Raw genomic sequence first — 27888 nt, forward strand, 5'->3', positions numbered from 1 at the left:
TTCCTTTTCTTTCTTTTGAAATTCAGCCTTATTTCTTTTTGCTATGTAAAGAAATAGACAGATCTGGCCTTTCTTTTTTAATAATGTTTTAGGACCAGGGTACAAAAAAGGTTAATGCATTAATTCTTAAGACAAGTGATAAATGTACTGCAATAAGCACATCCTACATACACAGAATATATTTCTCTATATAATATGAACACAGAGATATAAAATAAGTTATACTTGTCTTGGTTTTTCATCACAGTAGGAGCTCAGCTTATATAAAGTGACAACAGGAATTGGAACAACATGCTGCTCTAAAGCAACAACCAAAAACCAGAAGACTCTGTGTGTGTGTGTGTGTGTGTGTGAGCATGTGTGCATGGGGAAATAAAATGGCAAATTGAGGGATTGCTACCAAAATCAAGTCCTAAGAAAACAGAAATTTCATAGAGCATGACAGAGTGTAATGTCTCTAGGCTCAGGGTGGAGGCTCTGGAGGGGATTAAGTGTTACCGTGTGGGGAGGATGGGGTAGACAAAGGTGTCAATACCCAGGCTGTGTTTGGAGGGTTGCAGGCAGTGTAGCAAGCTCTGCCTGCTGCCCCTCTGTGTTCTCGGCTCGCGTGGTGAGCAATCCACATGACAACGTGGAGCTTCTCTACAGTAAGAATGGGACCTAGGAGCTTTCACTGCACACAATGAAAGGAAATGTATCACTTCGCAGGAATGATGAACACCACCATTGCTCAAAGGCTTTTGAAGGAGAAAACGCTCTCCTCTCGTGAAATGGTTGGTGAGCCTCGGACTGGTGAGTCCTGGGTGATCCTCCCTTCCAATCTCTGCCTCCAGCACCTGTCCTCCTGCCACTTCCCTTGGGGTGGTTGTTCTCTTGGCTGCGCCATGAGAACAAATCTCCCCCAAGGAAGGGACAGCAGGTAGAAGTGCTTGACAGCTCCTAAGGTCTGTCCCTTTCTAGCTCACGAGGAATTCCAGCTGCCCTACTCAGGCCAAGCCATTTCAGATTTCTTCTGTTTTTAAGGACATGGAACCACTTGTAAAACTAAGATTTAAAAATTGTAGGACTCTGCATTTACCTTTAACTTGGGGTTTTGTATCTGGTATAGGCTCATCATGAATTAGGAGGTGCTTTGTAGTTTGGATAACAGCTTGGTGACCCTTCTGTGTTTTTTTTCCCCTTTACTACCAAGGATCTTGGAAGCCTCCTGGGGTTTGTGACCAATTAAATGACACAAGGTGCAGCCAAAGCTCAGGAGTGATACTGGCAGTTAGCAGATTTCTATTAGTGCTCTCAAAAGATGCAGCCTACTTCAATCTTTCTTCTACTTCCACTTGTCAGCTTCTTCTACAACATTCTTTGTATTTATAGACGAAACATTAGAAAGCAGGGAAATTACACAGGAAGAGTTAATTGCATATTATCATGAAGGACTGGACTTTTGTTTTGCCTTTTTCTTCATACAGTAAAATAGATATAAATCCAAAGGTGATCTCACATCTAAAGGTATAATTTAAGTAAACATGTTTCTCTAGATCTTTCTCCCCATCCCTTCCTTCTCCCCTGCAACCTTTCTTTCACTCTGTTATTTTCCTCTTGGATGGAGGGAGGAGATGGGAAGGGAGCTCATTTGGCAGCTCATGACCCTCCAGCTTGACTTTAATGAGATGATTGGCCAAGGCAAACTCCTCATCATCCAGCATGCCATCTTTGTCGATGTCAGCCAGTTTCCAGATCTTGCCCAGCACAGTGTTGGGGAGCTTAGACCTTACCATCTCCTTCTTTGCATTGGCACCAGTTATTTTACCATCAACGGGTGAGAGCGTGTAGAAAATCTCATCGTACATGGGCTTGTCCCGGGCCACCACCCACTCGGCGTCATCGATCCCTTCGCCAGCGCCTTCGCCGTAGCCGTGGCCGAACGGGCCGTGCAGGGTGCCCTCAAAGGCTCCTCCTTTCACCATCTGCGTGGGCCGCTGCGACTCCTCCTGGCGCACGAGCACCATGAGCTGGGCGATGTCGTTGGCCAGCATGTCTTCCACGGTCTCCAGTAGCTTGCTCTTCAGGGGCTGGAACTTGCTAAAATCCTGGGCCTGCAACTGATCCTTGAAGTAGGACAACAGAGCAAAGGGTGAGCAACGTGGCACTGCACAGTGCAGGACAGGTACAGAGAGGACAAGAGGTTTACTCAAAGGCCTCAGTAATGTCTGTAAGCAAAGAGAAGAACCTTTCTTTTCAAGTCTTATTAAAAAGAATTCTTCTCAAGGACCAAATTGCTCAAGGTAAAAGTGTTACTGCATCTCTGGGTGGTCACTGTAGCTTTTGCTATGTCCTCCAGCCACTGCTCTGCATTTCTTCCTCCTCAGTACTCTGGGGAAGGAAACACCATTCTGGCAAAAGACTGGCAGTAAAACCCCAGTCATCATGCAGTGTATCTTTCAGATGTAACAGACAGCACAACTTTACAGCATGGTGCTTTCTCCAAGTTTCAGGTAAATACAACTGCTCTGAGCAGGGCATGCAGATGAATTATTGAGAATTGCAAATGTCCTACAGCTTTATCCTTCATCCTCTACCCATTAAATACAACCTATTCAGTTCTACTGCAGTGTTATATTTATCTGTATATACATTTATTTACTTTTGACCCTTATTCACTAGTTGTTAAAACACGTGTTTATGATCTTCCATTGGGTACACTCTGTAGATCTCATTCTCAAGAACTTGAGGAAAATGTGTTCTTATTTTTTTCTTTTAAATGAGGTGATGCTGTATTTTCCATACAGACCTAGAAACAACTTTTAACAGCTCAGGAACTGGGAACAGGTGTCTGCTTGGACTGAAGCCAGACAGCCATGTACCCATGTCCAGCATTGTTCATGTACACAATACAAGGCCCTGTTCCAAGGTGCTTTGGAGTCTGACTTTTATGAACACTGGGTCAGTCTCAGCTTTGCAGGACACAACCTGCTTCTCTCCTTAAAGTAGATAAGGGGGGTTTTAGTATTCAGTCTCCCTTTTCTCTGAGTCTTTTTAGAAACAAATGGTGAAGTAAAGGATGAAAAGATAGAATGTTTGGGGAGGCATATATATAGGATTTGCAAGAAATCTATCCTTTTTAATACAGCTTAGCAGTATTCTTAGTCTTGAGAAATCTGAGACTGGAATCTGGAATCAATCTGCTGTAAAGAGTGATCTAGGCAAAGACTTGAGAAATGAGGGCAGCTGGAGCATTGCATGTGCAAAAAATACGAATGCCCAAATACACATAGTTTAGGGCTCATTTTGGAACTGGCTACTTTGATATTAAAATAGGCCTTGCATGTGGGCAACGAGAGTCAAGGTCTATGTGGCTTCTACCACCTTTTCTACAGCACTCTGTGGTATTTATTTGCATTTGCTTGGTACTCTGGATGGGATGCTGCTGCTTACCTGCATCTTCCTCAGATTAGGAAAGTCTCCTGGTGAGATCTGATGCTCCCGTTCAATCCGGGCATAAATCTCTCCCAAGTTGTTAACAAGCTCTTTCTTTTTATTGTCTTTTCCAAATACTGAGGGCATTTCCTTCTTTAGGGAACTGATGATGTAGGCATGGACCTGTAGGGCATTAAATGACATAGAAGACAACAAGATACAAGTAGAATGTCAGTGTGTTCTTCCCAGTGGAGAGCACCTGTGCTTGGGATCAGCCCCCAGCCTGGTCTCACTCTGAAGAGCAGGGCCAGCTCCTCAGCCTGCCCACATGGACTGGCTGTCACTGCAGTGCTAAGAGCTGCTCAGCTGTGTTCCCTGGCTGCGCTGAGACACACGAGGGTGGCGTGAGAGCCCTGGGCACGCAGAGAGCAGTGCTCATGGTTACAGCCCGGGGGAATTCCTACCCTCATACACCAGGCACAGCTTTACAGGGAAGTCCTAGGACAGCCTTGACACAACGGTTAGCACACAGCCACTTCTTTGGAGCTCTCTAGATCTTGTTAAATGTTTTACTGTGAATGACTCCGTAAGTCACACGATGCTCTTGATTACTCTACATCAACTGAAATGGGGACGTGCCCTGTATTCTTGAACTGCTACATTCAGCTCAGCTTAAACATTCATGGAGATGGAATTTCTGGCAATGCCCTTAGGAGCCATTTTCTCATGCTCGTTGCAGGCTTATTTGCCATTCTTGTGAGTCTCCAAGTCCTCTGCATCAGTCTAAGTCAGGCTTCTCTCTTTGCTAAGACAGTTTAAAACAAAAGACCAGCAATGTGAATTCTCATTGCCTTCACGGTGCAGCACTTACCTTGGCCAGCCGTGCTCGCTTGATGAGATCATTCAGCTTCCTCAGCGCTGCGTTGCGGGGCAGGCTCTGAATATCCCTGAACAGGTCCTGCTCTTCCGCCTCAAACAGCTTGCGGTTGTCGGGGATGAGCAGCGGATGGGACCAGAAGGAGCCGATGTAGACCCTGATGACCTCGGGAGTGTTGACAATCTTTCCCAGGGACCACATGAGGGCACCGTACACCCGCATGAGCTGCTGAGTCTCTATCTGGTCTGCTTTGTTGAGGACAACTCTCATCTTGTCCTCGTGGTTCTTCAGGGCCTTGATGACCTCGGAAAATTCGTCTGAGATGTCCAGCTTGTGTGCATCAAAAAGGAGGATGATGCGATCGACCCGCTCTGCAAACCACTCCAGCACAGCTGCGAAGTCATAACCTGCGAGGGGTGGAGGAAGAGCAGAGATGTGCACACATGCAGTGGAGAAGGCTCTCTGCCATACCTGAACCATCCAAGGGTGAGTTAGCACCCGGGTGAGTTAGCACCCTTGTGAGCTTGACAGAGGAAATGGGAAACAAAATTCCTGGCCCTGCTTTCGGTGGCCGTGAGGCATTCTCCTTCAATCTGAAGTGCTGAAAATCTGCAGTTAACAATGATTCTTATTCTCTGGGTTAAAAGGTCATCCATAGAAGTCTTGACATCATTTGTGCTTCACAAATGTATGCCATGGAGAAACTGCTGTGTTCAGACAGCTACTGCTGTAGCGTTGCATGTGGCAACAAGCCTGGCAAGTCAAGCTTCTGAGATAGTGGCCATCAGCACAGCCTACAAGGGCTGTGGAGAGCAGGGTAATTACAGTATCTGCACCCGCAGTGCGCTGAGATGCCTGTCTCTACTGCTTAGGTCTACTAGGTCTGGTCTAGATGTGTGAGACTAACTTGATTCCATCCTACTCAAAACCAGAATGCAAATAACCTGCCCTGCCTGAGTAATCACCCTGCCATACCTGCTGCCTGTGCACAGAGCAAAGCAACTTGCAGGCACCCTGTGGAAGTACTTGCTGCCAGCAGGCAGCACTGCCTTGAATTCCAGAGATGGACTCCAACTAAAAAGTCTGGGTTCAAATTTTGCCTCCCTCACAACTAACACAGGACAATCTCTAGGAAATACAAGGCATAATAAACAGGGTGTGTGTTTAAAAACAGCAGTGACAAAAATGACTTTCTCTCCTAGCTCTGTGATATTTCTTCACCTTCTTTAAAACCCTACTGAGAGACTTGTGTTCCCCTGCTGCCCTGATGTCCTCTCTTATGCTGTGCAGCAGTTGGGTTATCACCAAAGTGCAGTATTCTGCTGGGAAAAGTGTTCTGGTAAGAAAGGCCTTTACTGGCAACTCAGTTTCTTTCCTGCTGGGTAAGAAAGATCAGCACAGATATTTGCTATTTAGATTCAAAGCCTTTAATGTGTATTTTTCTTTTCTTGGTTGAGATCTTGGATTTCATGAATAAATTTAAAAGAATTAGTGGTGTGTGGGTTTTTTGGGTGTCCGTGTGTGTCTCTTATGTAATAATTTGAGGGTAAGCAATGCATGCCAGTCTATAGATCTATAGATCACAGCTGAAGACAGGAGGGCTGCTGAGCAATTTTTACTTATTTATTTTTCTCCTCTGCTCCATTAGTCTTTTCTCCCCTATGACTTCAACCAAATCAGGGTGAAATCGTGGCTCTGAAGTCAGGAGCAATTCCTGTGTGAACCTTTCTTTTCACCTGGATAAACTGATATTAACTGTGTGCTGTTGAGAATTTCAGTACAAATGCAGAACATCGTAACTGGCTACAGTATTTCACTTAGGTCACTTAATTTGCTCCTTTAATAATAGCAAAGAGTGACAGTATTAGACAATAAAGCCGCTAGCAGCAGGCTTTGTTTGTGTGAGAAGGCACTCTGGGACGTGGACAGCTCGTCCTTTTTCCACAGTATGTCTAGGAATAAGTGGGTGTGATGGATGTTTCTGCCACCAGGAGCCTCCTGCTTACTCAAAACAGCAGCGCCTCCTCTGGCAGCAGCAAGTGATCGGTCCTGGCTCTTTGCTCAACTCTTGAATTAAGGGGCAAAGCCTTGCAAAAACTTTGCTAAGAACTGTGTGCACATCCTCACCTACTGTTCAGTTCTGCCTGGGGTGCCCTGCAAGTGATCTAGCCCAGAGGGATAGTCTGCTCCTCCTGCACTGAGCCATGGAAGCAATGAATCAGGGTGACTTTGTTTGGAGATGTTTGTGCATTGAATCCTGTCGAGTTTCACTGACTGGCGTGCGTTCTTGTTAAGCTGACATGTGCTTGACTTACGCTGCAGTTACTTCTCCCAGCCTTTCCCTTTGTGGGGGAATCAAGGGGAAAACTAGTCATACTCTCTAGGGCACCTAGTAGTGCTACAGGGATGGCTTGTCGTACATCATATATGGGTAGTTCTCCTCTTGCAGTAGGAGTAAGGGGCTCCCCGTTGTGTTAGTATGGGCTGCATCTGACCCTCTGTACAACTTTCAGCAGTTTAGTAAAAGTGGGGATTCATTTGGAATTCATTTGGATTCATTTTGGAGGTGGGGAGAAAAGGCTTTGGTGTTAGGTGTGGAGGCTGAGGTCAGCTCTTTGGTCTGTCTGAATCTCAAGCTTTGTCCAAAACCATCTAGGGTCTCTGCTCTGATTTCAGTGGTTTAGGTCCACATCTGCAGTAGCTCTTCAGAGGCTATCTGGCCTCTGAGCCTCTCTGCTATTCATGGACAGAAATGCTGCCCTGCCCAACAGGAAAAGGGAATTAATATCTGCTCAGTGCTATGTATGTTCCCAGCTGCTATGGTAACATGCACTGAGTCATGACTGTCCCTGTGGACTTCACTAGCTGTCTGGATTGATTAGCAGCCTGTCTTTCCTAGCTTCTTTGCTTGTTCAGAGATACTCTCCTGACAGCTGTCCTGCATATCTCCATTAAAAAAAGAGAATAAAGCCCCAGGGATTAACACTTGCTCATGTTTGAGAGCAGTCCCACCACCATGGGACGAAGGACCAACTTGTGGCCCTTGGTGGGACAAAAGCCCAATTCAGGTGCTCCCCTTCTATGTCCCACTAGCTCGGCACTTAAAGGAATGTGTGAGACCCCTCGTACGGGTGCCCAGCTAAGCAAGAAACATCTATTTTGGCAAGCACCTCTGCAAGTGTTGCTCATAATCTCCATTCTCCTCGATGGAGTCAAGAAAATCAGTGTGTGTGTACGTATTTTGTTTTTAACTGACAGAATACTTCAGAAGGGAAAAAAGGGAAATTATGTTGTTATATTTTTACTTAGGGCTTACCATAATGTGTGGAAAAGACAGGGCAGGTGGATCAGGCCTGTGTTTGCCACCATTTGCCAGGTGTCACTGACAGGTCCCTGTGAGGCTGCTTTTCCAAAGAGCCACTGCCTAGAAAATAATTCTTTACTGCATGGGAGACTAATAGGACCAACTCTTTAGTTCTGCTTTTAGCACCTAAAGAAGTGGACTGTTACTCAGCTGCTCCGCTACGGATACCGGCGTGACGTACAGAGTGGGAAACTCCAAGGGCAAGCTGTTAATAAAGACATCTAATGAGAAGATCTTACTTCCCTATTTTAACATTGAGTGAGCTCTGCGTTCTGGAGGACTTCTCAAAAGTGCAGAGGCTGAGACATTTTTGTCTGGCTTCAGCCAGAGCTGCAGGTGTTCAACACCTGGAAACACAGAAGGTTTTGTGACTAAAAACAAGTTAAGTCTTCATGATACTTTTAAAATTATTTGATAGATGCTTGGGACCTAACTTTCTTCTGGCATTTTATTTTAGCGAGAAATTAGACGAAGAACTGATCTTGACCTATGGTCAAATTAGGAATTTTCTGTGTGGAACAGCCCCTTATTCATTCAAGTGCAAATGTGCTATGTTTTTTTTACGCCCTATTTTAAAGTGTTGTAGAGTGTTGCTAAGTCCTCTTGCAAAAACAGTCAAGTACTATCTTTGATTTGGCAGCGATTTGGTGATGGGTGATATTATCTATAGCATAGCACAGTTTATCATGAAATTACAGGGTGTTTGGGAAGCCATCCGTATGCCAAAACTGCATAAAATCAATCATCATCACAGGGATGTTTAGAGAGAAATGCGAAGTGGAGAATTCTCTGTTCAACAATCCCTGGCTCCTTGTGGTTGCACTTGCATCTCTGTCCAACAATAAGATACATAGTTAAACATGCTCTAATATCACTGATGCAGCTTCTCTACAACTTCTGAACAGAAGAACGTGAATAGAAAATGAATCCCAACTGTACAGCAGTACAAAACAGTACAAAAAACAGACAAGGAGAACACGCTAACTACTTCTATCCTATGTCTGTCTTTTTCAGGAGACATGAAAAGATTTAACACACAGTTGACAAGTCAGTGAGACTACGAGTAGATTCAGTCCATAGAGAGATGATCTTGCAGGCACCGTGCTGCCTGGGCTCTGTAAGGCAGGATTAGTGACTACTTGTCCGTGCACTAGCAGAATAGCTGCCAGCTTGCCCTTAGCCCACACCAGGCAGCATTGTGCAACTGCAGTGCTGTGAGCCCAGCCCAGGCACGACACTGTCTTTATGCTGACTGTGGGAAGACAGGTGATATCTGACCCAGCATCAGATCCACCCGGCTGTAACACCCTTCCGAGCCAGTTTAAACCAGCACAGTGGGTGTATGCATGGGTTCAACGCTTCTCACCATGTAGCTACACTTTCTTTTTTTATCTGGTAGGAAACACACTCTGGATCTGTTGGCTTGTGGACTCTGTGATGGAGTTCAGGTGGGATGGATGGGAATAGTAATGTCAAGAATTGCTGAGAGGATTAAAAACAAACAAACAAAAAATCAGATCTCTCATAGCTTGCTGCCACTACTCCTTTCAACTGTGCTGTTCCTCTTTGCAATTTGTCTCCCTTCTTACCACCCTTCTAAAGTTGGTGTTATCCAGAGATTGAAGAGCCCCTGGATCACAGCCCTCAAGAGGGCAGTTTTGTTGTGCTGTACCCTTTTGAGCCTGTCCAGTAACTGCAGGTTTCAGTAAGTTGCTCAAGGCCGTCATATGTGTTAGGGCCAGATTCCTGAGGGCAGCAACTGGAGAAAAATGGGTTGGCTGGAATAGCAAACACTGAGTGCTTAGAAGGACTAGATCTTAGAAATGAATGAGTTCCTATTCCTTGAAAGTTAATAAGTTGGTCTGAGGATTTTAAATTGAAAAATATGGGTTGGAGGCAGTGTCTTGCTGGCTACAGTGATGTCCTGCATGAAAGCACTCTGAAGTCTGGGCAGGAAGACTGCGACGGCAAGAGGCGCCGGCAGTCCCTGCCAGGGGGTGTCGGTGTCACCTGAGCATGACAGATGGCTGCAAGAAAGACAGGCTGGCTGAAGGTGGCTGCTGTGAAACACGGGAAGGGATGGCACGGAAGTGGGTGGCTGTGAGGAGGAAGAGATCAAGGGGAGGCCTGGGGAGGGGAGGTGGGGAGGAGGAATCAGGGGAAGAGCATGGGAGAGACAACAGCTAGAGGAGGGACAAGCTTCTTGCAGGGTAAGGAGCTGGGGGGATCAGCAGGAAGAGGGCAGAAGGGAAGCTGAAAAGTGGAGATAAGTACTGGGAATACCTCACTGCAACTCCTCCTAAAACATTCTTGTAAAAAGCTGATGCACTCCCTTCTGGAAGTGGCAGCCTTCTAAGGAAACAGAGATTCTTGTAATATGTAACTATAGGTGTACTGGGAGGTAGGCAGAAACACTGCAGGATGTAGACACTCGTGCCAATGCTGCCACCATAACTTCTAGAGCAGGTCTCAGCTTGCTGATTGCTTTTGCCTTTCCCCGTGCTTAAGGAAATAACCTGTCCTGGAGCTGGTGATTCACACCCTAGGAGCACATGAAGAATGACATTTCCACCCTTGCAAAGATCTATTGAAAATGTTACATTTATCTTGGAGACTTAAAGGTTTCCAGAGCAGAGGTAAGGGGACTCAGCACTATGCAAGCAATCTGCTGAATGTTCTCAGGATTGGGAAGGGCTGGGTGCCCTGAAGGGGCTCTTGGTTCATGTTGGTAGAAACCAGGAGAATCCTCCCGGGACTTGTTTGAATCCGATGGCATTAAGCTGACCAGAGTGCTGTCAGCAGCAGTTTCCTTACAACAACCTGCTTAGCTTCTGAGCAGGCACAGCGGAGCCTGTCCCCTCTTCTCTTCCCATTTGCATCTTTGTCATTTGTGATAAATAGGCTGAGCGTTTTTTGGATACTTTGCCCAATCCTCAGAACAGTTCATGGTCGGATTTTGAAATCTCACAGAGTATCTAAATAAATGCTGAGTTTTCCAGAGCAGTTAGTGCACAGCAGCACTGATGCACAGCCAGATTTTCAAAGAGGCTTTTTATTTTCGTGTCCAAAAGCAAACACTGTTCTTCCAGAAAACATACTTGGAATCTGGGGAGAGGTCATGTTTGAAAACCTAACCTGAAATGGCTATCTGGACTAAAAGTCTTCAGTAACTGATCTCTGCTACCTGTAACTACAAAACATAGACTTACCCTGTTATTACTCAGGACACTGAAAAATCTATGATGCACAGAAATAATGCACATTGATTAGCTGCTGATGGACGTGACTGCCTCTCCCTGATGAAGGAGAAACCTAGGAAATTTCTGAGTGCACAGTGGACAATAAAATTAACAAAATCAGCAGTTCTGAAGTCAGACTAGTTTAGTAACAAAAATCAAGGGCTTGCTGTATGCTAATAGAGTAAAAAAAAAAGACAAAAGAGGAAAAAAAAAAACCCTGAAAAACACAGCTTTTTCTTTCAGTGTTTTCTCTTCCAGTTCTGAGAACCTGAAACTGCTGAAAGCTGTATTTCTAGCCCAAATCATGGGGACTGCCCCTTCTCCACCACCACCCAAACAAAACCATGGCATGGTATTCAGAAATAGTCATGAGACAGGTTTAAAGAATCATGAGACGGTAAAATATAATCTTCAGGTTTTGCATTCTGCTGTGCAGGTCAGGAGGGTTTCAGCCAGGCTGATGTACTTAAATATTTTAAGAATAAGAAGAGGCAGAATTGTGCAGGTTTTCTGCTCATTTTTATTTTGCTGCTGAATAAAGCACAGTCCATGGCTGGCGGAACTTGGTCTTTGCTGCAGTGAGCCTGCAGAGACAGTGCACGTTTGTGGGTTTGATAAAACTGGGCAAACTGGCAGAGTGGTTTATGCACTGTAGTAACAGAGGTAAACTGGGAAGCCAAAACTAACCAGTACACTTTCATCCTCCCAGGCTGAGTGAAATGCAAAATATAAACAAGTGCTATCAGTGGGGAACATTATGGCAAATATTTGAAATGCCTGCCACTTAGATGCTTCCAATTAGGCTGTTGCTAGCACACGTGACAAAACTCTTGGAAAAAATATTTTCTCGTTGCCACTGTACCCTACACAGCTCTTCATGAAGTGGAGAAACAATATTTCTCTGGGTGCCTTTTTCTTCCAAGCATGGCTGCTTGAGACACTGTCAGGGTGAGAGTTTCCCAGGATTAACTGTTAGTATTTGCTTGTTTTCCTGGCAGACTGGCTAGTGACTAAATATTCCTGGTGCTGAAGCTGCCGGTCACTGAATTTTTCCTTTCCAGCAGAAAGAGCATGGCTAGCAGGAATTTTTCCTTGGCTATGGGAAGCCTGGGCTGCATTGCAGCAAGCAGAATGGAAATGTGTGGAAGGCTGGAAGAAAGCTGTAATGGAGTTTACTGGAAAGAAAGCTAATGGGGAACACTGCTGCCAGTCCTTAGCAGACTGGGACCTCATCCTTGCTAAAAGGCGAAAAAAGGAGGTCACAAAATACACAGGATGAAGATAAAGTATGCGGTCAGGATGTGTTCAAGTACTACCATAAAACAAGGGTCAAATACAGCTTGGCCCTGGCACTATCTATCTGCTTAGCACAGCAGGAAGCTGATAGCAGCGTCTGTCAGGCTCAGCCCTCCGTGAGCTGCTCCTGAGCTGGGCACAGTGTGTGATGAATTAGGACCGAGTCCTACCTCCTGTCCCAGCCCTGCTGTGCTGCATGACCTGACCTGAGGTCCCACACTCTGTCCCTCCTCATTTATTCTAGGGCAGACCTCCCTTTCCTGTCTTCTCTCCCAGCAGGATGCTGAGGGCTCATTATGTGACACGAGAACAGTGCTTTGCAAATGGATACCATCTGCATTGCTCTCAAATGGTCAGGAAGCCGAACTGTGCTGCTTTGACACAAATGCCTCCCCTCCTACAGGCATCTATGCAACCTGCTCTCACCCTATACTCAGCTGGGCACAATATAAGAAAGGAGAAGGAACTGGAGTAAGAGGGCAATCAAATGACTAGTTCTCTGTATGTGGACCCAGATCTGCACCTCAGTATGTGGAAAAGGCCTTGAGGAGCAATAGCTGTTCTCTAGGCAAGGAAGCACAGATGCAGTGAAGGGCAGGATGCTTTGTGCCCTGGTGTCCCTCCTTGTGTGCTAGGACTCCATAGCTTCCACCCCTGACACCGCAGGTGCCCATGGCGAAGGAGCACACCAGGCCATGGGAGTGCAGCAGGACAGATGGCTGCAGGCAGCTCCTTGGCTAAGCTCTTTCCCTGTAGCAATTGCTGAGTGCAGCAGCAGCTGTGTCCAGGCCAGGGATCCCGCTGCGCACCCAGGGCATGTGGGTGTCAGCTGTGACAAACTGCACAGTCACCGCCTGCTGCGAGCCTCAACCTGCCTGTCCGCTCCTGGGGAAGCTCCACGCACTGCTCTTTGGGGAGAAGGGGACTGTTATGTTCATGTCGAGGTCCCTGGAGGAGGGCCAGTACGCAGTGCTGTTTCTCAGGGAATAGCGGGCATTCCTTGGAGGAATACTTGGCCTTGCTGCTCTGCTGCTGGCTGTACTAGGCTGCTTGCCATGAGTGCTAACGCAGGAACACTGGTGCTTCTGCATGCTGCCATCCCCTCAGGGAAGAGACTGTGTTCTCTGTCACTCTGGGCTGACCAACAGCTACGAGGCAGTGAATGTAAATCAGAACTGAGCTGAGACCGGTGAGAAGCCTCAAAACCCGCTCTTGGCCCTTGAGCTATTCCTGGGAAGTCAGATTCCCTGAAACATGGATGCAGTAGCAGGAACCACTATGGTCCTGGGATTCGAAGTGAGCCCTGAAGGGCGACTGTGCTTTAGCTCCACAGTATCCTGCCCAGCTGGCACTGTACAGATCAGCTAGCGCTCCTGCTGCCTTCATGGGAAAGGAGCCCATTAGACTTCTGGTGTTCCCATTAGAAATGCCGTTGGTTCACATGGGATGGGAAGGTGAGGAAGGCCTGCCACCTCTTCTGTATTGGTAATTTCCCCTTCAAATTTATGACAAAAAGAAGCTGCTCTGCTGCCCACTCCCTTCCCTGACCTTGTGCTGTAGGTACCTCTGTCTGAGAGTCTTAAAAACTGTTAGCAGTGAATAATGGGGTTATGAAGAGTTCGTGGAATGGGGAAAAATCTCCATTCACCCCCTACTCTGAGCTGTAAAGAAACTTCAAAGTGTGTCCTGGCAAACTTCTGTAAGATTCCCTCAGGGCTTGTTTCATTCCCAAGGGAAATCTGAGCCGGCTGACAAGGTATGGAGCGACGGGAGTGTTTTGTGGCGTCAGCACTTCTTGGCATTGCCTTGTTCTCTGCCTCGAAACCGCATCATTTCTCTATATGTCTCCAAAACCAGCTTACTAATGGGGGCAGCTGACTTGCAAGCTTGGTGGAAAAAGAGCCAGCCATCCCACTTTTTCCCTTTCCTCCGCTCCTGCTCCCCTTCAAACACCAGCTTCCTGGAGATAAGCTGAAGCCAATGCCTGGCAGCAGCCCTTCCTAAACAAAAGCACCTCGGCTCTCCCCTGACTTGCAGTTCCCTGGGCTAGATCCCCTGCAGACAGAAATCACTGCAGCTCTGCCAGCTTCAACAAAACTGTGCTGATCTGAACCAGAAGAGGAGCTGCTCCTGGGGGCTTTTGAAAAGCCATTTGACCTGGCCCATGTGACAGCTTCAGGCTATGCTGGATATACACAGGGATGCCATGAGGTCTCACCTCCGGTGTGATTCTAACTGCAGTGATCGGGTCACTCAGCTATGCAATGGCCCCTTGGCTGCTTGGCACTGTAACAGAAAGCTCCTTAGGCTGCAGGATGAGCAGGAGTAGCTATCGCCAGCTCCAATTCTCTTTTCCTGTCAAAAGTGACCTAATAGGCCGCCCTCCGCAGGGCCAGCGTGCCTCTACCTCACAGCACTCGGGGCAGCAGAATGGTCTGCGAAGCATCAGCCTCGAGTGCCAAGACAGGCCTACAGTCCCCAAAATAGGGTCAGAATGCAAGTGCTTAGAGAAACGGGGCCCCCTTTGGCCACCTCTGCTCCCAGGGAACATTTCCCAGCCTGTGGCATTCCTTCAGCTATGCCCAAATGTCTGGGGAGGTGTTAACAGGCTCGGGCCAAAGTGTACCAGAGACTTGCTCAACAGTGCACAGCTGCCCGTGGGCACGCACTGGCACTGCTGGCATTTACGAGTGTCCCGTAGGAATGGGCACCATGGCCCCCTGGGAGGCCGATGGAGAAACTTTGCAAAAGGAGGAGAAGGAAGGGACAGTGCATTTTGCAAGAGGATATTTTTAGTACTGGAAATATTTGGAAATTTGATTTTTCTCTCTTGTAATGTGAGGCAGGATTTGAATTGTGGGGAGATTTTGGAGGAGGAATAGGGAAACTTCTTTCAGGCTTGAAAAGAGTCAATTTTGACTCATTTATACACTTAAACAACAACATAGTTTTCTTCTAAGCAAAATTTCATCACAACAACAGTTCCACAAGAAAATAATGACTCTTGGTATTATTTTTTGACTGAAAAAAAGCTTTACACCATTTAATTTCAATTTTTGTTTCACTCCAGACTCTTAAGGATGCTTTGCAGGAGGTAGGGATGCTTGTGCAGCTTGTTTTAGGCCTTCTGATGAAGGTCTCAACATTTTGGTTAGCTTTTGTAGACTGCCTGGAAAGAATTCATGATCCCTTAGCAGCGCAAAGACTGATGTTGGAACAGTTTAGTTTGAATCTGTGGCTTTCAATTAACTGTAATTGTCCCTTATAGCTTTACTGATTGTCCCTTATAGCTTTACTCAGCTTTTAGCTGAGATCCTGTCCTGAAGATTTTGGTAAAATGAACAGGATTTGTCTCTGTGCAAGGTGGTTACTCAGTTAAAATTTTCCAAGAGTCTTTTCAATACAAGGGTGAGTTATAACATTGGGAAAGGCCATAGCATTTCAGGTTGGGCCTGTGCTGCTGAGAATTAATTGTATATTGCAAACATGAATCTATGCCTGTCATTAAAATATGATAACAACTCTTGGCACTTGAATACTGCTTTCATTGAATTAAATGATGCACGTCTGCCAAAGGAGAGCTCTGCTGCTGCCACCACCTTACATAGGAAGAAAATGACTAGAAATGTTAGGGCAAAACATCAAGACTGTTGCCTTCTTTTGGAGTCCAGCCTGAGACACTCATTTGAGTTGATGCCCTTGTATTAATTGAAGGATGTATCACAGCCACGCCTGAAATGTTTGTTCTGAACAATTTTTCCCCAATACTGCAGAAGGCAAGTGGAGACAGGATTAGCATAAAGGGCTCCAAAACTGTAGACCTACTCATTACCTTCCACTCTTTTGAATTATTCTCCCCAGTCTATTGAATCCAAATGCATATTCAGTGAGAGAGTTTGTACTATTCATGAGACCTGTCTATTGTTCTCTGGATTTCCACATTTTCCACCTGGGTGGCAGTGCTTCTTAGACCCAGCCCAATCCTGCAGCAGATTTAGGAAGCCTGTACAATGTCTTGGGTCAAGTCGTAGGAAAACAGGCTGATTGCCACCGCCTGTATTCATCACTAGGCCAAGGTTCTTACAAAGCATATAGAGTTTGATTTTTCTGATCCAAATCTATTTCACTGGGGAATATAGGACCTATTCTAATCCAGGCACTGCTGTTCCTGTTAGCTACTTTCTCTGCGAACATTTGAAGCCCTCTACAGCACATTGCAAAGCAAGTCCAAAGAGACATTGGTAACATTGCGCTGTAGTTCTTAGAGGCCCCCACTAGTGTTTGTTGTCAATGTGTATAGCTTGAGGGGAAACTCTCACGTGGTCCATTTAGTTTCCAACCCCATCACTGGAAATGGGATTGAATCCAGGACTTACCTCTGCTAATTCTCTGCTTTTCTCCAGAAAGGATTCCTGGTGTATCAATGACACTGATGCTTTCTAGTACAGGATTAGGTAACTGGGCACAAACGAACCTGCATAAAAATATATGCATTTAAAATAAAAGCAAAAAGGATTTACAAATTGCTGAACATAACAGGCAGTATGAGACAGTTGAGATTTTGATCTCACTTATAACTAGGTCTCTAGTTTGAGCTTGGAGTACTCTTGATTAAAGACATGAAAAAAGCTAAGATACAAGCTCTACAAGCTTTACTTTGGTTCTTCTGTATCACTGATCTTACAAGACCTATCAAAGGTAATGACCTCACTAGCCCTAAAATGGGAATTATTAATGAAAAACAATGTGGAATAATCCAAGTGTTTCCATTTGTTGTTTAGATTTTTAGCAAGAAGTGTTTTTATTTTTTTTCTTAATGTAAGCGTTCCCCTGCAGGGTCCTGAAGTCAAATGAACCATAATTACATGTCTTTTTTTTTAATTAAAAAAGTCAATGTTGTACACATTTTTTTAAAATCATTATTTCAACAAAGTGGGCTATTCTGACATCATGGAAATCCTAAAGCCTGGGCAGCATGAGATCTCAAGAGGCTTTCTAGTCCATTCCTCTGCCTCAAGGCAGGATCAAACTGCTGTTTGTCTAGAGCATTCTTCAGACCTCTAACAATGAAGAACTGGCACCTTGGGAGTCTAATCTATCACTTACTTAACTGTTCTTACAGTTCTTACAGGTAACATGTCATCTACATCTCCCTGCAACAACTCTTTTTATTCTTGAAAACAGTAAATATGGAAAAGAGCTCCATTTTTTCCCTGTTGTAGCAATGGGTGCGTATGTCAAGTACTGTCATAGTGAGGTCTTTCCTCTAAAGGAAACAACTTTTTTCCCTTTCACTTCTCTCAAGCTCCCTTTTTAGTTTGTGTTCCCTAAATCCCTGGAGACTTCTGCAGCTTTCCTTTGGATACCCTCAAACTGCTCCATATATTTCTTCAGGCATGATGCCTCAGCCTGATGTGGCACTCCAGCTGTGACCTTGTCAGTGCTGAGCAGAGTGGGTGGATTGCTCATTGTCTCTTACCTATGACAGTCCTGTTTGTTTATCTCCGTGAGATGTTTGCTTTCTTTTCACAATGGTCTGACACTGTTGACTTGCATTCAATTCGTACCTCACTCCTCCCCCTCTGCAGCTCCATTCCATGTAACTGCTGCTTAGCTAGCTGCAGCTCATCTATTTCAGTTGCTGGTAACATTCACAGGACAGTGGAAGCATATCTGGTTACGTGGCTTACGTAGCACTGCATGGTTAGTCTTTCTGTGGAGGTATTTTGGGCAGTTTTATTTCTGTGTGTGTAAATATATATATATATATATAAATATATATATATATATGAAAGATATTTTAATCATGTGGTGCGATATCCAGGCATAAAAACATGTGCTCCTGTGGGAGGCAGCAGAATCGCAGAAAGGAGCAGGCTTGGCACAGAGGCTGCTGGATGCAGTCAAGGCAGGCAGTGCCCTGCAGTGCCACAGTTGGAGCTCACAAAGTCCCTGCAGCTATAAACTCTTCCAGGCTATGCTACATCTCACCCCAACTCTTCTAGCTGTAGGACTCTGGGATGATTTTGACAGGAATGAATCCTCATGGGTTAGCGAGTGTCTTCTCTCCTAAGCTATCAGCTATTTCAGTCCAGATCTTCTGCCTTTCTCTCCCCTATGTGCAGCTTAGCAGGTAGCAATCAGAGCATTTCAGAGTGTGTGACACCTCACAGGGAAGACGGTGTCTGGCTGGTTTCCCTGTGGCTACCAGGCCTATCAGCAGAGAACAAAAGCTCAGTAGGTCACATTACTCCTGCTCCTACCAGACTGGGTTAGCGCTCCATTTTCCTGCGGAGTCCTTGTGTCTAATACTAAGTGGTCTGGGCAAGGGGATTTTCTACCCCATCCTAGAGAAAGTATTCCCAAGATTCCGATACAAGGTCAGAAGGCAGTGGGAGTAAATGCTTTCTGGCTCTGTTGACTAGGTCTCTAAGGTTGCTGCCTTCCTGCTGTCCCAGCAGAACTGCAGTTCCTCAGGGAGCATGACCTAATTCTGTTCTGGACCATACGGGAAGAACATGGTGCCAAATTAGACTTTCAGTGCCAGGCAGAGCAGGTGGGTGATGGAGGAATCTGTTATCCACAATCTCTCCTGCTGTTGACAACACAGAGGCAGAAGAGACTCCACCCTAGCCTCCCAAGATAGGAAGACTTTGTAGGTAGGAGGAATCTTGCAAACATCAACCAAGACAACATGATACAAGAGTAATGGCTGAAATTCCTGGCTTTGCTCCAGATCTTTGATGCAAACAAGTCCTCCTGATACAAGGTGCAACCTGTAATTTCTCTGCTGGGATCCCTCCAGAGTTGGAGTAGAGGCAGCAGATCTGGAGTGGAAAAAAAAGTCCTTCTCTCAGTACCCAAGAAGCATCTGTGACACAGAGAGGGAAGACAAGAAATGGGCCTTGAGCCTGGCACTGCAGACCCACGATTTCCCCTTCAGTCCCAAGGCAGAGACATCTCCGGACTCTCTTGCCAATAAATCCGGCCCATTAACAGGAGTAAATGGGGGTTGCTGGATCTGGTTCCGTGGCAGTACTCTGACTTGCAATTGAATTTCTGGCCCTCTGAGAGTCAGTTCTTGCATGTGCTTAATTTCCTAATCGGCTGGGCACTACCATCTGCATCTCAAGCACTGTAATGCTTATGCTGCTGACCTCAGTATGTCTTCTTCTGCCAGTTGAAAAATTATTACTCCTCTTCATCTGTCAGCTGTAAAAAGGGGTTAGTAGTTAGCTGTCCTGGCTACTCCCTTGCTGCATTGCGAGCAGGACTACCCTTCTGCTGCTGAATCACTGCTCTGCCTCTCTGTCCTCCTGTCCTCACAGGCACACGCCTGGCTCCTACCTCACAGGAGGAGAAAGCAGTACCAAGGCACAGCATGATATGGTGAGCTAAGCTAATGGACACCTAGCAACAGCACAAAGATGCCTGCCTCTGCTAGGAACAAATTGTGTTTAACATGTATTGGCCACTCCAACTCAGGTGTCTACTTCTTGTCCTCCGTATTTTGCTTTGTTATTCCTCAAATCATATAATCTCTTGTGTGCCAAAGTATCTGCCAGCTGTGGCTGTCCCTGACTATCAGCAGAACTGCTCTGAATGAGGTTTTCTTGATTTTCCATCTCTCTGCTCCAGGCAGGGGGCATGTTATTTCCAGAGTCTAAATCATCACCTTCCCCTAGAGTAGAGCATGGCCTGTGAGGCAACCTGACCGTTGGCTGGATGCAAATGTTGAAAACATCTCAAGGTCTGTCTGCTCTAGGATTACCCTTGCTGCATTTGAATGATGAGCTTCCAGTGCAGACAGCTATTGCTTCCAGGGTCACCCTAAAGCACTCTGAAACTCTTTTCATAGTTATGACCCCAGCTAACTGCCTCTCCTCCCATCAGGCTTCTCCCCAGGCCTCTCTGCATGCTCCTTCCTTTCCTTGTCTTGCCCCAGCCCAAACCAGCACTCCTGTGGGCAGCGTGGGTAGGAGATGCTGCACTTCCTGGATGGACACTCTGAAACCAGGAAGTTAGAAAGGGAGTCAAAGCCCAGGTTTCCTGGCTGTTTAGTTGAGCAGCTGCTGTGCTGCAAAGTCTCCCACATGCTGTGTTAGCAAGGATGGCAACAGCAGGCACAGTCAGACAGTTTTTTCCCCTCTGTCTGTTGTATTGCAGTTTGGGCTCATCTAGGATATGGGTGTGTGCTGCTGGCTTCCTGTAGGGCCTAAATCCAAAAATCAGTATGGCTGGAATAGGTCTAGGGAGTGAAGAGGTTGTGCTCTTGAAGTCATGGGGCTGCTATCGGAATGCCCTGCCATACAGCTCCTTACGGGAAAGATGTTAGAGCTGTAATCAGTTTGTATCCAACGTTATTTATGGAGAAGGGAGAGGGGCCGAGTTTGCTACAAGGAGCATCCAAGCAATATTAAAATGCAAGAAAACAAATGTAAATCAAGTCAGTTCTTTACTGTCTTCAGTGGCTACATCTGATTAGTCTATATAGCTTTGAGGAGCTGAATTGACTACGGAGAAGGAGGAGCTAGGAATTTAAAAGGAGTGAAGTAATGTGTAAGGGGTCATGAAGATGTTTCAACCCTAGATGTCTAGAGGATGAGTCTGACAGGCCTGTGTGCTTTGTCCTTATTTTGTTTGTGCAAGAAAAGTTATGGATTGGCTCACTCTGTTAGTGTAGCCTGCAGTGCCTGACAGATGTGCACCCAGCAGTGCTGGAATGGCTTTGTACCAGCCACATGCATGTGGGGTAAAGGAAAAGAGCATAATGCTTGTTCCTTCAAATTGCTAGCTACACTGCCTCTTAGGTTCTAGCTTCATGCTCCAAAGCAACTAAGTTTCTGAGCACTGACCTGTTCAAAAAGGCATTGCCAAAGGCGTTGAGTTTCCTGAACGGTTTCTTGGGATCCACCACCAACGCATTTCCAGGAACAATTCCTTCCACATCTCCTTGCATAACTGCAATGAAGGAGTCAGTTGTAGGCTCTGGTCCAATCCTCATCCCTGGAAAATCCTGCTCTAGCAGGTACCTGCAGGGAATAAAAAAAAAACAAGGGTGCGGGCATGAGATGTGAGCTGTGTAAGTCCCAAAATACTGAAGGATCCAGGTGCAATCAAGAAGCTCAAGAGTGTGCTTCCTTAAAAGAGTATTTTTATCATTGCCACTGAATCATTTGATAAATCTTATGGTAGTTTTTCTACTTGGTATCTCGATGTTTAAAGCCATCTCATTTTGGTGGATTAAGAAACTGAGAAGATTATAACTACTGGGAAAAGATTCTTATCCTGTTTCATCATTTTGTATATTTTAATCCCTAAGACCTTTTGAACAGACTTAGCATTGCAGCAGTTCACTGCAATCAAGGAGTTAATCTTGAAACCTTTGTGGCCTTTGGTGCCAATATTAATTGCTTCACTGCCACTCATTTCAGCAGACTCATCCAGCTAATAAGCTTAGCCCCCAGGCCGAATCAGCCGCTCAAATGCCAGCACCTCAAAGTCTTAAGTGTCCCTTCCTGGTGCTTCTCCAATGCAGTTAGAGGCTTTCAATACAAACTGCTCAAGCAGATTGAGAATTAAGCATGTGGGTGGCAGAGTATATCCCAATATTTGTTATCAAGCTAAATGGCACAGTAAGCACAGAATTCCTTCTTGTTTTCTAAGCCTTTGGCAGCCTCTCTGAAGGGACAGTGCTAAATTTCAAGGACAGATCATTGCCCATAGGGCTGTGGGACTCTAAGGAGGGCACTAGAAGCACATCCTGACTCATCCTGCCAGACGTGGCTTCTGAAAGGGAACTAGAATGGTCCAGCCCTGGTGTGGGATGACGTTGGACTATCTAGACTAGAGATGAGCTCTGGATTGCTACGTGAGGGGCATGTGACTGCCAGGCTATGGAGAGGTTGATTCAATATTGGATTGTTGCTTATTGATAGCTGGTACTTTCCTTCCTTTAACCTGCTTGTTGTCATGAAGTAGGAAATACAGAATTACATTGACGTTACAAATACACACAGTGGATATGGGAAAAGGAGAAGGAAGGGCAAGGGATTTTTCATGATTTTTAGATCAGTGTGCTTAGCAATCAGTACTGGCTCCCTCAGGTAAGTCTTATCAGGAAGGATAATTCCCCGTGTAAGGGTATACACAGGAAAGCTTCTGATATTTGGAGTTTCCACCTTTACAATTTTAACAGACAATTCAGTGTCTTAAGAAAAACAAAAGAAACAGCAGGAGGGTTTACTGACACTGTGCCTGTAAATGCCTCTTCACTTTCCAGTGGGCAAGGCCAAGCCATGCTCCAAGTAATAACATGATCTAATGCAAAATGAGCAGCTACAAGGCCAGGATATACAACACAAGGCAACTGGCTGAGTAGTCATTAATGACAAATGCAGCTGTGGCAAGAATAACTCCAGCAAGGACTTCCAGGATTCCCCTGAGAGCTGCTTTCCCCTGGTCCATCACAGATAATCTTATGTATTTTCATGCAACTTTCAGCCAAAGTAATTTCCAACTCTTGCACGTACCAACTTCTCTTAATGGGAACAAGTCGGGGATGGGATAAAACAGAAGCTGTTTAACTGCTCCCAACAGTGTAAAACAACCCAGGAAAGAAAAGAAACCGCCCTCTCATGGGTGGATATGTCCTATCCACCTAAAGGCTATGCAGGGATTCCTCAAACTTTCCTGCAGATTTGGGTCACAGCCTCAGGCTGGTTCTGCTAAGCAAATGCTTGTGTGTGCCACCTCCCAGGCCGGTGATCCCAATACACCTTCCTGGTAGCTACAGCAGCCTGAAGATGCTGGGAACAGAATGAGCTGCTCTCCTCCCACTGAGGATCTGTAGCCCATCACGTGATCACTCCCGCTTCCCTTCCTGCAACAGTCTCTGCACTGAAACAACCATTTGCTGGGTTGCCATCCGCTTGGACAGAATCTGGAAACTCATCTTAGGCCTTAGCCCCCAGATGGACATGTCTGTAATGGAAGCTTTTCTCTGCTCTTTGGTTTGTACATTCCTTTAGGTCTGACTCAAAATGCCCAAAGATGACCATTTATGAAACATATGCAGTTAAATCTTTAGGTCTTCCTTCTTGCAGGTATTATAGAAAAAAAGGAACAGGTAATGACAATCATTATCAAATGCAACAGATAAGCGAGGTACTTTTGAGCACTTTGCTCACTAGGTCTCAGCCTTATCGTAACAAAAACCCACAAGCAACATGATAGCTCTTGGGCAAGAGAACAAAAGCCTGTGGGTTTTGCTTGTCATTTATAGATGAGATTTCTAAGAAAGCCTAAGCAAAAGCCTGCTATAAAATAACAACACTCCTCCAGCCAGGCTGTTCAAAAGGATTTTATCAGAGCTCCACTCACCTACTGTTTCAAAGTGTTTCTGTGTTTATCTTTATGTAAGACTTAAAAAGTGAAACAGCAACTCCAGTACTGTTCCACAGAGGAAGCTTTAAGATGGTGCTAATTGACCTTATCTGCAACAAGTGGTAAGAAATCTGAGGAAAAAAAAAATAGCTGCTACACTACCAGGCAGGAGGAATCTTCAAGTGGAACTTCCCTGGGTGCCCTGTACAGCAGGGTGGCTGAAGCACAAGGATCCCCTTGTGCCCAGGACAAATACAAGGGGACCTATTGACACTTGTCTGATGGCAGGAAGGCACTTAGGCTGGGCACTGATGCAGGCTGCCTCTGCTAACAGAGAAACAGTCAAGAACAAGCAGTTGTTACAGTTTGGGGTGATTTCTGGGAAGAAACTGCAAACTCAGGGCTTGTGGAAGGTGCTTGTAACAGTGACCAGCAGCTGTAGGGCACTTCCTGCACCAGTGTGGGATGCCTCCCTGCAAGCTGAACACTACACGGCGGTGAGGAATGACCCCCACCAGCAATCCCTGTCACCTCCAGCCACACTGCAGAGGCTGCCAGCAGAGAGGCAAACACCCACCTACCGCCAGTAACTAAATGCCTGCAGTAGGCATTAAGCTGGGAGCAGTGTGACGTTGGCCCCAGCCAGAGCACTTCCAGCTCCCAGGAGAATGCAGGAAAGCAGCACTGGGGCCAGCCTACGGCATCCTTTTTTCCAAGGAGTTTAGGCTGGGAGCAGAGTCCGAACAGGGAACAGAGTCCAGCCTGCCCCTGCCAGGATGAGATTCCAGGCTCTCCAGGCAGGAATGCCGCAGGATGTGGGGGAGGGAGCCCGCTTCTGTTGGCGGTGAGTCATGCAGGAGCCGTGCAGGATGCCGTGCGCAGGAGAGGTGATGCAGCAGGGTGGAGAGGATGGGAAAAGGGAAGGAGGGCGGTGGGGAGGAGCAGGAGGAAGTAGCCAGAGGCAGAGATGAAAGGTTCAGGGCCACTGGGGAGGTCAGACCAGAACTGCTCGGTGTAGAGTGTGACAAAGAGTGCGGAGGGGCCAGGACATGTAAATGATTAGCTGCAAGAGGAAAGGGTGGCTGCATGGAGAGAAAAAAAAAGCAAGCCAGTTTGCCAGTTACTAGGTCTCTATCTGGCTTGTTTATTTTATTAACAGGATGGCTGGACAGAAGCCAAGATTATTTTTAGAGAAGACCACAGAACCTAAGTTAATTAGGAGAGTAGCGTTGTGTCCTGCCTTTCCATCCTCCTACAGGAAGGATCAACAGCAGTAACATTACAGAAGGTAGGCAGCCTGCTGCTCTGGAGAGTACCCGCAGGGCTCAGCATCCCAGGTAAAAGCACCATTGCCCCCTCCAACCAGGCCTCTAAGGCCCCTGTGCAGGACTGGGGTCTGCCCCAGGTTGATGCTGGGGATAGAGTGGTAAGCGAGGAGAGCAGATGCAGTAGGAATGGGGAAGCTGCAGTTTGCGAATCTACATCTTTCACACAGTAAAACAGGGCTCAGCCCTTTGGGTTTCTGAAAGTAGGAGAGAGAACTGACCAGCTGCACAGAAAAGAAACCTATGCTTTACTGTCACTTCAGCCTGCCCAACTCACTTTCCTCGGCCTCTAGAAATGTTTCTCACAGCTGACCTTAACTGTCTTGCTTCCCTCATTACCCCCTGAGAGAGCAGTCTCACTGCAAGAGGTTGCAGCTTGCCTACTTTCTCCAGAGAGGCTCTAAGGCTCTAACTATTTATTTCCCGAGTCTTGCTTCCTGCCCAACCCCCTCCCCCACCTCATTTCAGTTCAGATTCCCTGGGAGCAAGGGAAGGGGGTCTGGGAGTCAGACCCAGCTCTAGGGTAGGTGACTAAGGTCACGTTCTTTACATTGGTGCTCTGGGACCTAGGGATGAACTGGCACTGAGCTCACGCCAGCTGAGTGTTTAGTGCCACATCCCCTTTTCACATCCCATCACCAGCAGAATGGTGAGTGAAGTGGGATGGATATTTGGGAATAAAATCAGTTGTCCCCTGTGCTGACAGGATTGTGGAAGAGATGTCCTCAAGCCATTTCTTGTTTCATTCCAATACAAAGACATAATGGTTGCTTCCCCTCCCATCTCCCCCCACCCCTTTTCTTTAACTCCTCCCTGCTCTTGGTTTTAGCTTCCACTCGCCTTCCCACACTAACTCTGGATGCTAATCTTCTCCTTATCCTGGCTCTTGATCGACCAGGGCCTGCAGCTCAAGCTGGATGCCCATCACAAGGGACACCTTTGGCACCTCCTGCCTCTGTGTGCTCAGGATTACACTGCAGTTCTATACCCTTGTACTTCTCCCACTGCAGGAGACCTACATACACTTCTGCACTCCCCAGCTTTCACTTTCTCATTTAGTGCTTTATACAGAGAAACCTCTCCCTTTCTGGAAGACCTTCTCATGCTGCATTTTGCAATCCTGTGAGGAAAGAGCTCCTGGCCCCTTCTGCTTAACGCTAATCCTGGGTTGACTCACGCCAGCCCTGCACACCAACGGACTGGCAGAAGACTGAAGTTTGCTGGTTGAAGAGCGCCTCAGCTCGAGGCTGCTGCCTTCCACACGAGCAAAGGCTCGCCTTTGCTTTTTGCCTGGGATGTGTTTTAGGCAGCCTGACTTCTTGCTGCAGGAGCTTTGCGTGCCATAAAAGAGGACCTCACTGAACAGATGGGGCCAAGGCAGGAAGACTCAGCCAACATCTGTACAGAGGTGAAACTGCAGGTGAAAGCTGATGTTGGCAGTCCAGAAAGGAGCATGTGGAAGGGATGCTCTACTTATAGAGCACACAGCCTCAGGGTTGCTTTAACACTGAGATGCTGCTATCCCAGAGGTAAGAAAAAGCATTTCAAACAGGTTTGGTACCAAGTCACAGAACACAGATTTGGGGTGGAAGCAGACAAATAAGCTGCCTCCGTCAAACTCTTTCATTTTCAGAGGAGTAGGCCCATCCTCCCCTTCCAACCGCACACTTCTTTAAAAAGAAGCGTTTGAGGGTCACAGTATGCCCCTTCACCATCTACCTGACCCGCTCCTGGGAGTGTTAAATGTTGTTTGCCACACTCGTGGCTGACAAGGTAGCGGAAATGCTTTCTGCTGGGGGCTCCTGGTTAGGGCACTAAACAGTACAATAGCATGGCACATAAAAATACCTGCATTCCTCAAGGTGACTCCTGGAGAGGCACAGCCAGTTTGATTGACCTCTCCCAGCCCCCTCCACCACCAAGAAACACCCGCACAACAAAGGACAACGGCCGCATCTGGGCTTGCATCTGGGTAATTCCATGGATTTCGACAGAGCCACGCCAGAGTTAGGCGGGAGTTTAACACCAAGCTTATGAATCACATAGGAAATGCAGACAGTGCAGCTTCAGCCGTGATCCCAAGAGAAAGGCTGCTGCAGGCTGAACAAGCAGCGTGTCTGCACCAAGATCCCTGTGACTGAGCCCAGCTAGAGGGGAAAAAAAGGAAAAAAAAAAAAAAGAGAGAGTTTAACCCTTTCTCTGACAGCTCCACACCAACCCTGCAAGAGGCACGGCGCTAGCTGTACAAGGGGGCGCGACTCGCTGCTCCCTGCCTCTCAGCGGGGCAGGACACGGTTAAAATGACCTAAGAGCCCCGCAGAAGGGCAGGTCTTGCGCGCACACACACACACCCCTGGGCACACGCGCTTGTCAAGCCGCGCCGCCTCGGCGCACGGAGGGCGCGAGACAGAGACGGCCGCACAGCCAACGCTGCCCGGGCCGCCCCACGGGCGTGGGGCAGGGCCCACGCGAGGCCTCAGGCGCCTCCCGCCCTTTGAGCTCGCGCAGGGGATGGCGCCCAGGCGCCTCCGCGCCACGTTGGTGCCCTGTGGCCGCGCGGCCCCCACCGGGGGAGGCCGGGGCTTGGCCGAGGGCTCCCTGGCAGCCGGGCGGGAGGCGGCAGGGGATGCAGGGACTCCCAGGGCCGTACCTGATGAAGGTGGTCTTGCCCGTGGAGTACTGGCCCACGAGCAGCACCATGGGCTTGTTGTCGAAGTCGGCATCCTCGAGGGCGGGCGAGTGGAACTCGTGGAACTTGTAGTGCTCCTCCAGCGGCAGCAGCTTGGTCTTGTAGAGCTTCTTGAGACCCTCGCTCACCGTCTGGAAGACCTCGGGGTCCTTGCGGCGCCGGTCGTCGGTGCCCAGCCAGCTGAACATGGTGGCGGCTCGGGCTACCCGCGCATGGCCCCTGGCCGGGCAGCACAACGGCCCTCGCGGGGCTGCGGCTCCCGCCGCCGAAAGCGGCCGTTGGGTAGCTCACGCAGAGCG

The 27888-nt window shown here is 47.1% G+C and overlaps 1 protein-coding gene across 1 annotated transcript; it reads right to left on the reverse strand.

Moving 5' to 3' along the window:
* On the reverse strand, positions 1-27888 carry EHD3 (EH domain containing 3). Its single transcript, XM_088520559.1, has 6 exons — positions 27551-27888; positions 21046-21222; positions 16567-16664; positions 4286-4698; positions 3433-3597; positions 1-2105 (listed from the first exon to the last, which is right to left on the reverse strand). The coding sequence occupies exons 1-6, from the start codon at positions 27775-27777 to the stop codon at positions 1578-1580; spliced, it is 1608 nt and encodes a 535-aa protein (XP_088376685.1). The 5' UTR covers positions 27778-27888; the 3' UTR covers positions 1-1577.

The sequence above is a fragment of the Tinamus guttatus genome, unplaced genomic scaffold, assembly GCF_059628265.1.
Source record: "Tinamus guttatus ecotype Peru unplaced genomic scaffold, ASM5962826v1 Tinamus_guttatus_pri_ptg000090l, whole genome shotgun sequence".
NCBI lineage: Eukaryota > Metazoa > Chordata > Aves > Tinamiformes > Tinamidae > Tinamus > Tinamus guttatus.

What these genes read in the sequence shown, in the direction of transcription:
- EHD3 (XM_088520559.1), bottom strand. Translation starts at nt 27,777, where the DNA reads ATGTTCAGCTGGCTGGGCACCGACGACCGGCGCCGCAAGGACCCCGAG. An exon ending in AGCGAGCACGGCTGGCCAAG is followed by an intron (nt 3,598 to 4,285) that starts GTAAGTGCTGCA and finishes AATGCCCTACAG; the next exon opens with GTCCATGCCTACATCATCAG. An exon ending in CTAATCTGAGGAAGATGCAG is followed by an intron (nt 2,106 to 3,432) that starts GTAAGCAGCAGC and finishes TCCTACTTCAAG; the next exon opens with GATCAGTTGCAGGCCCAGGA.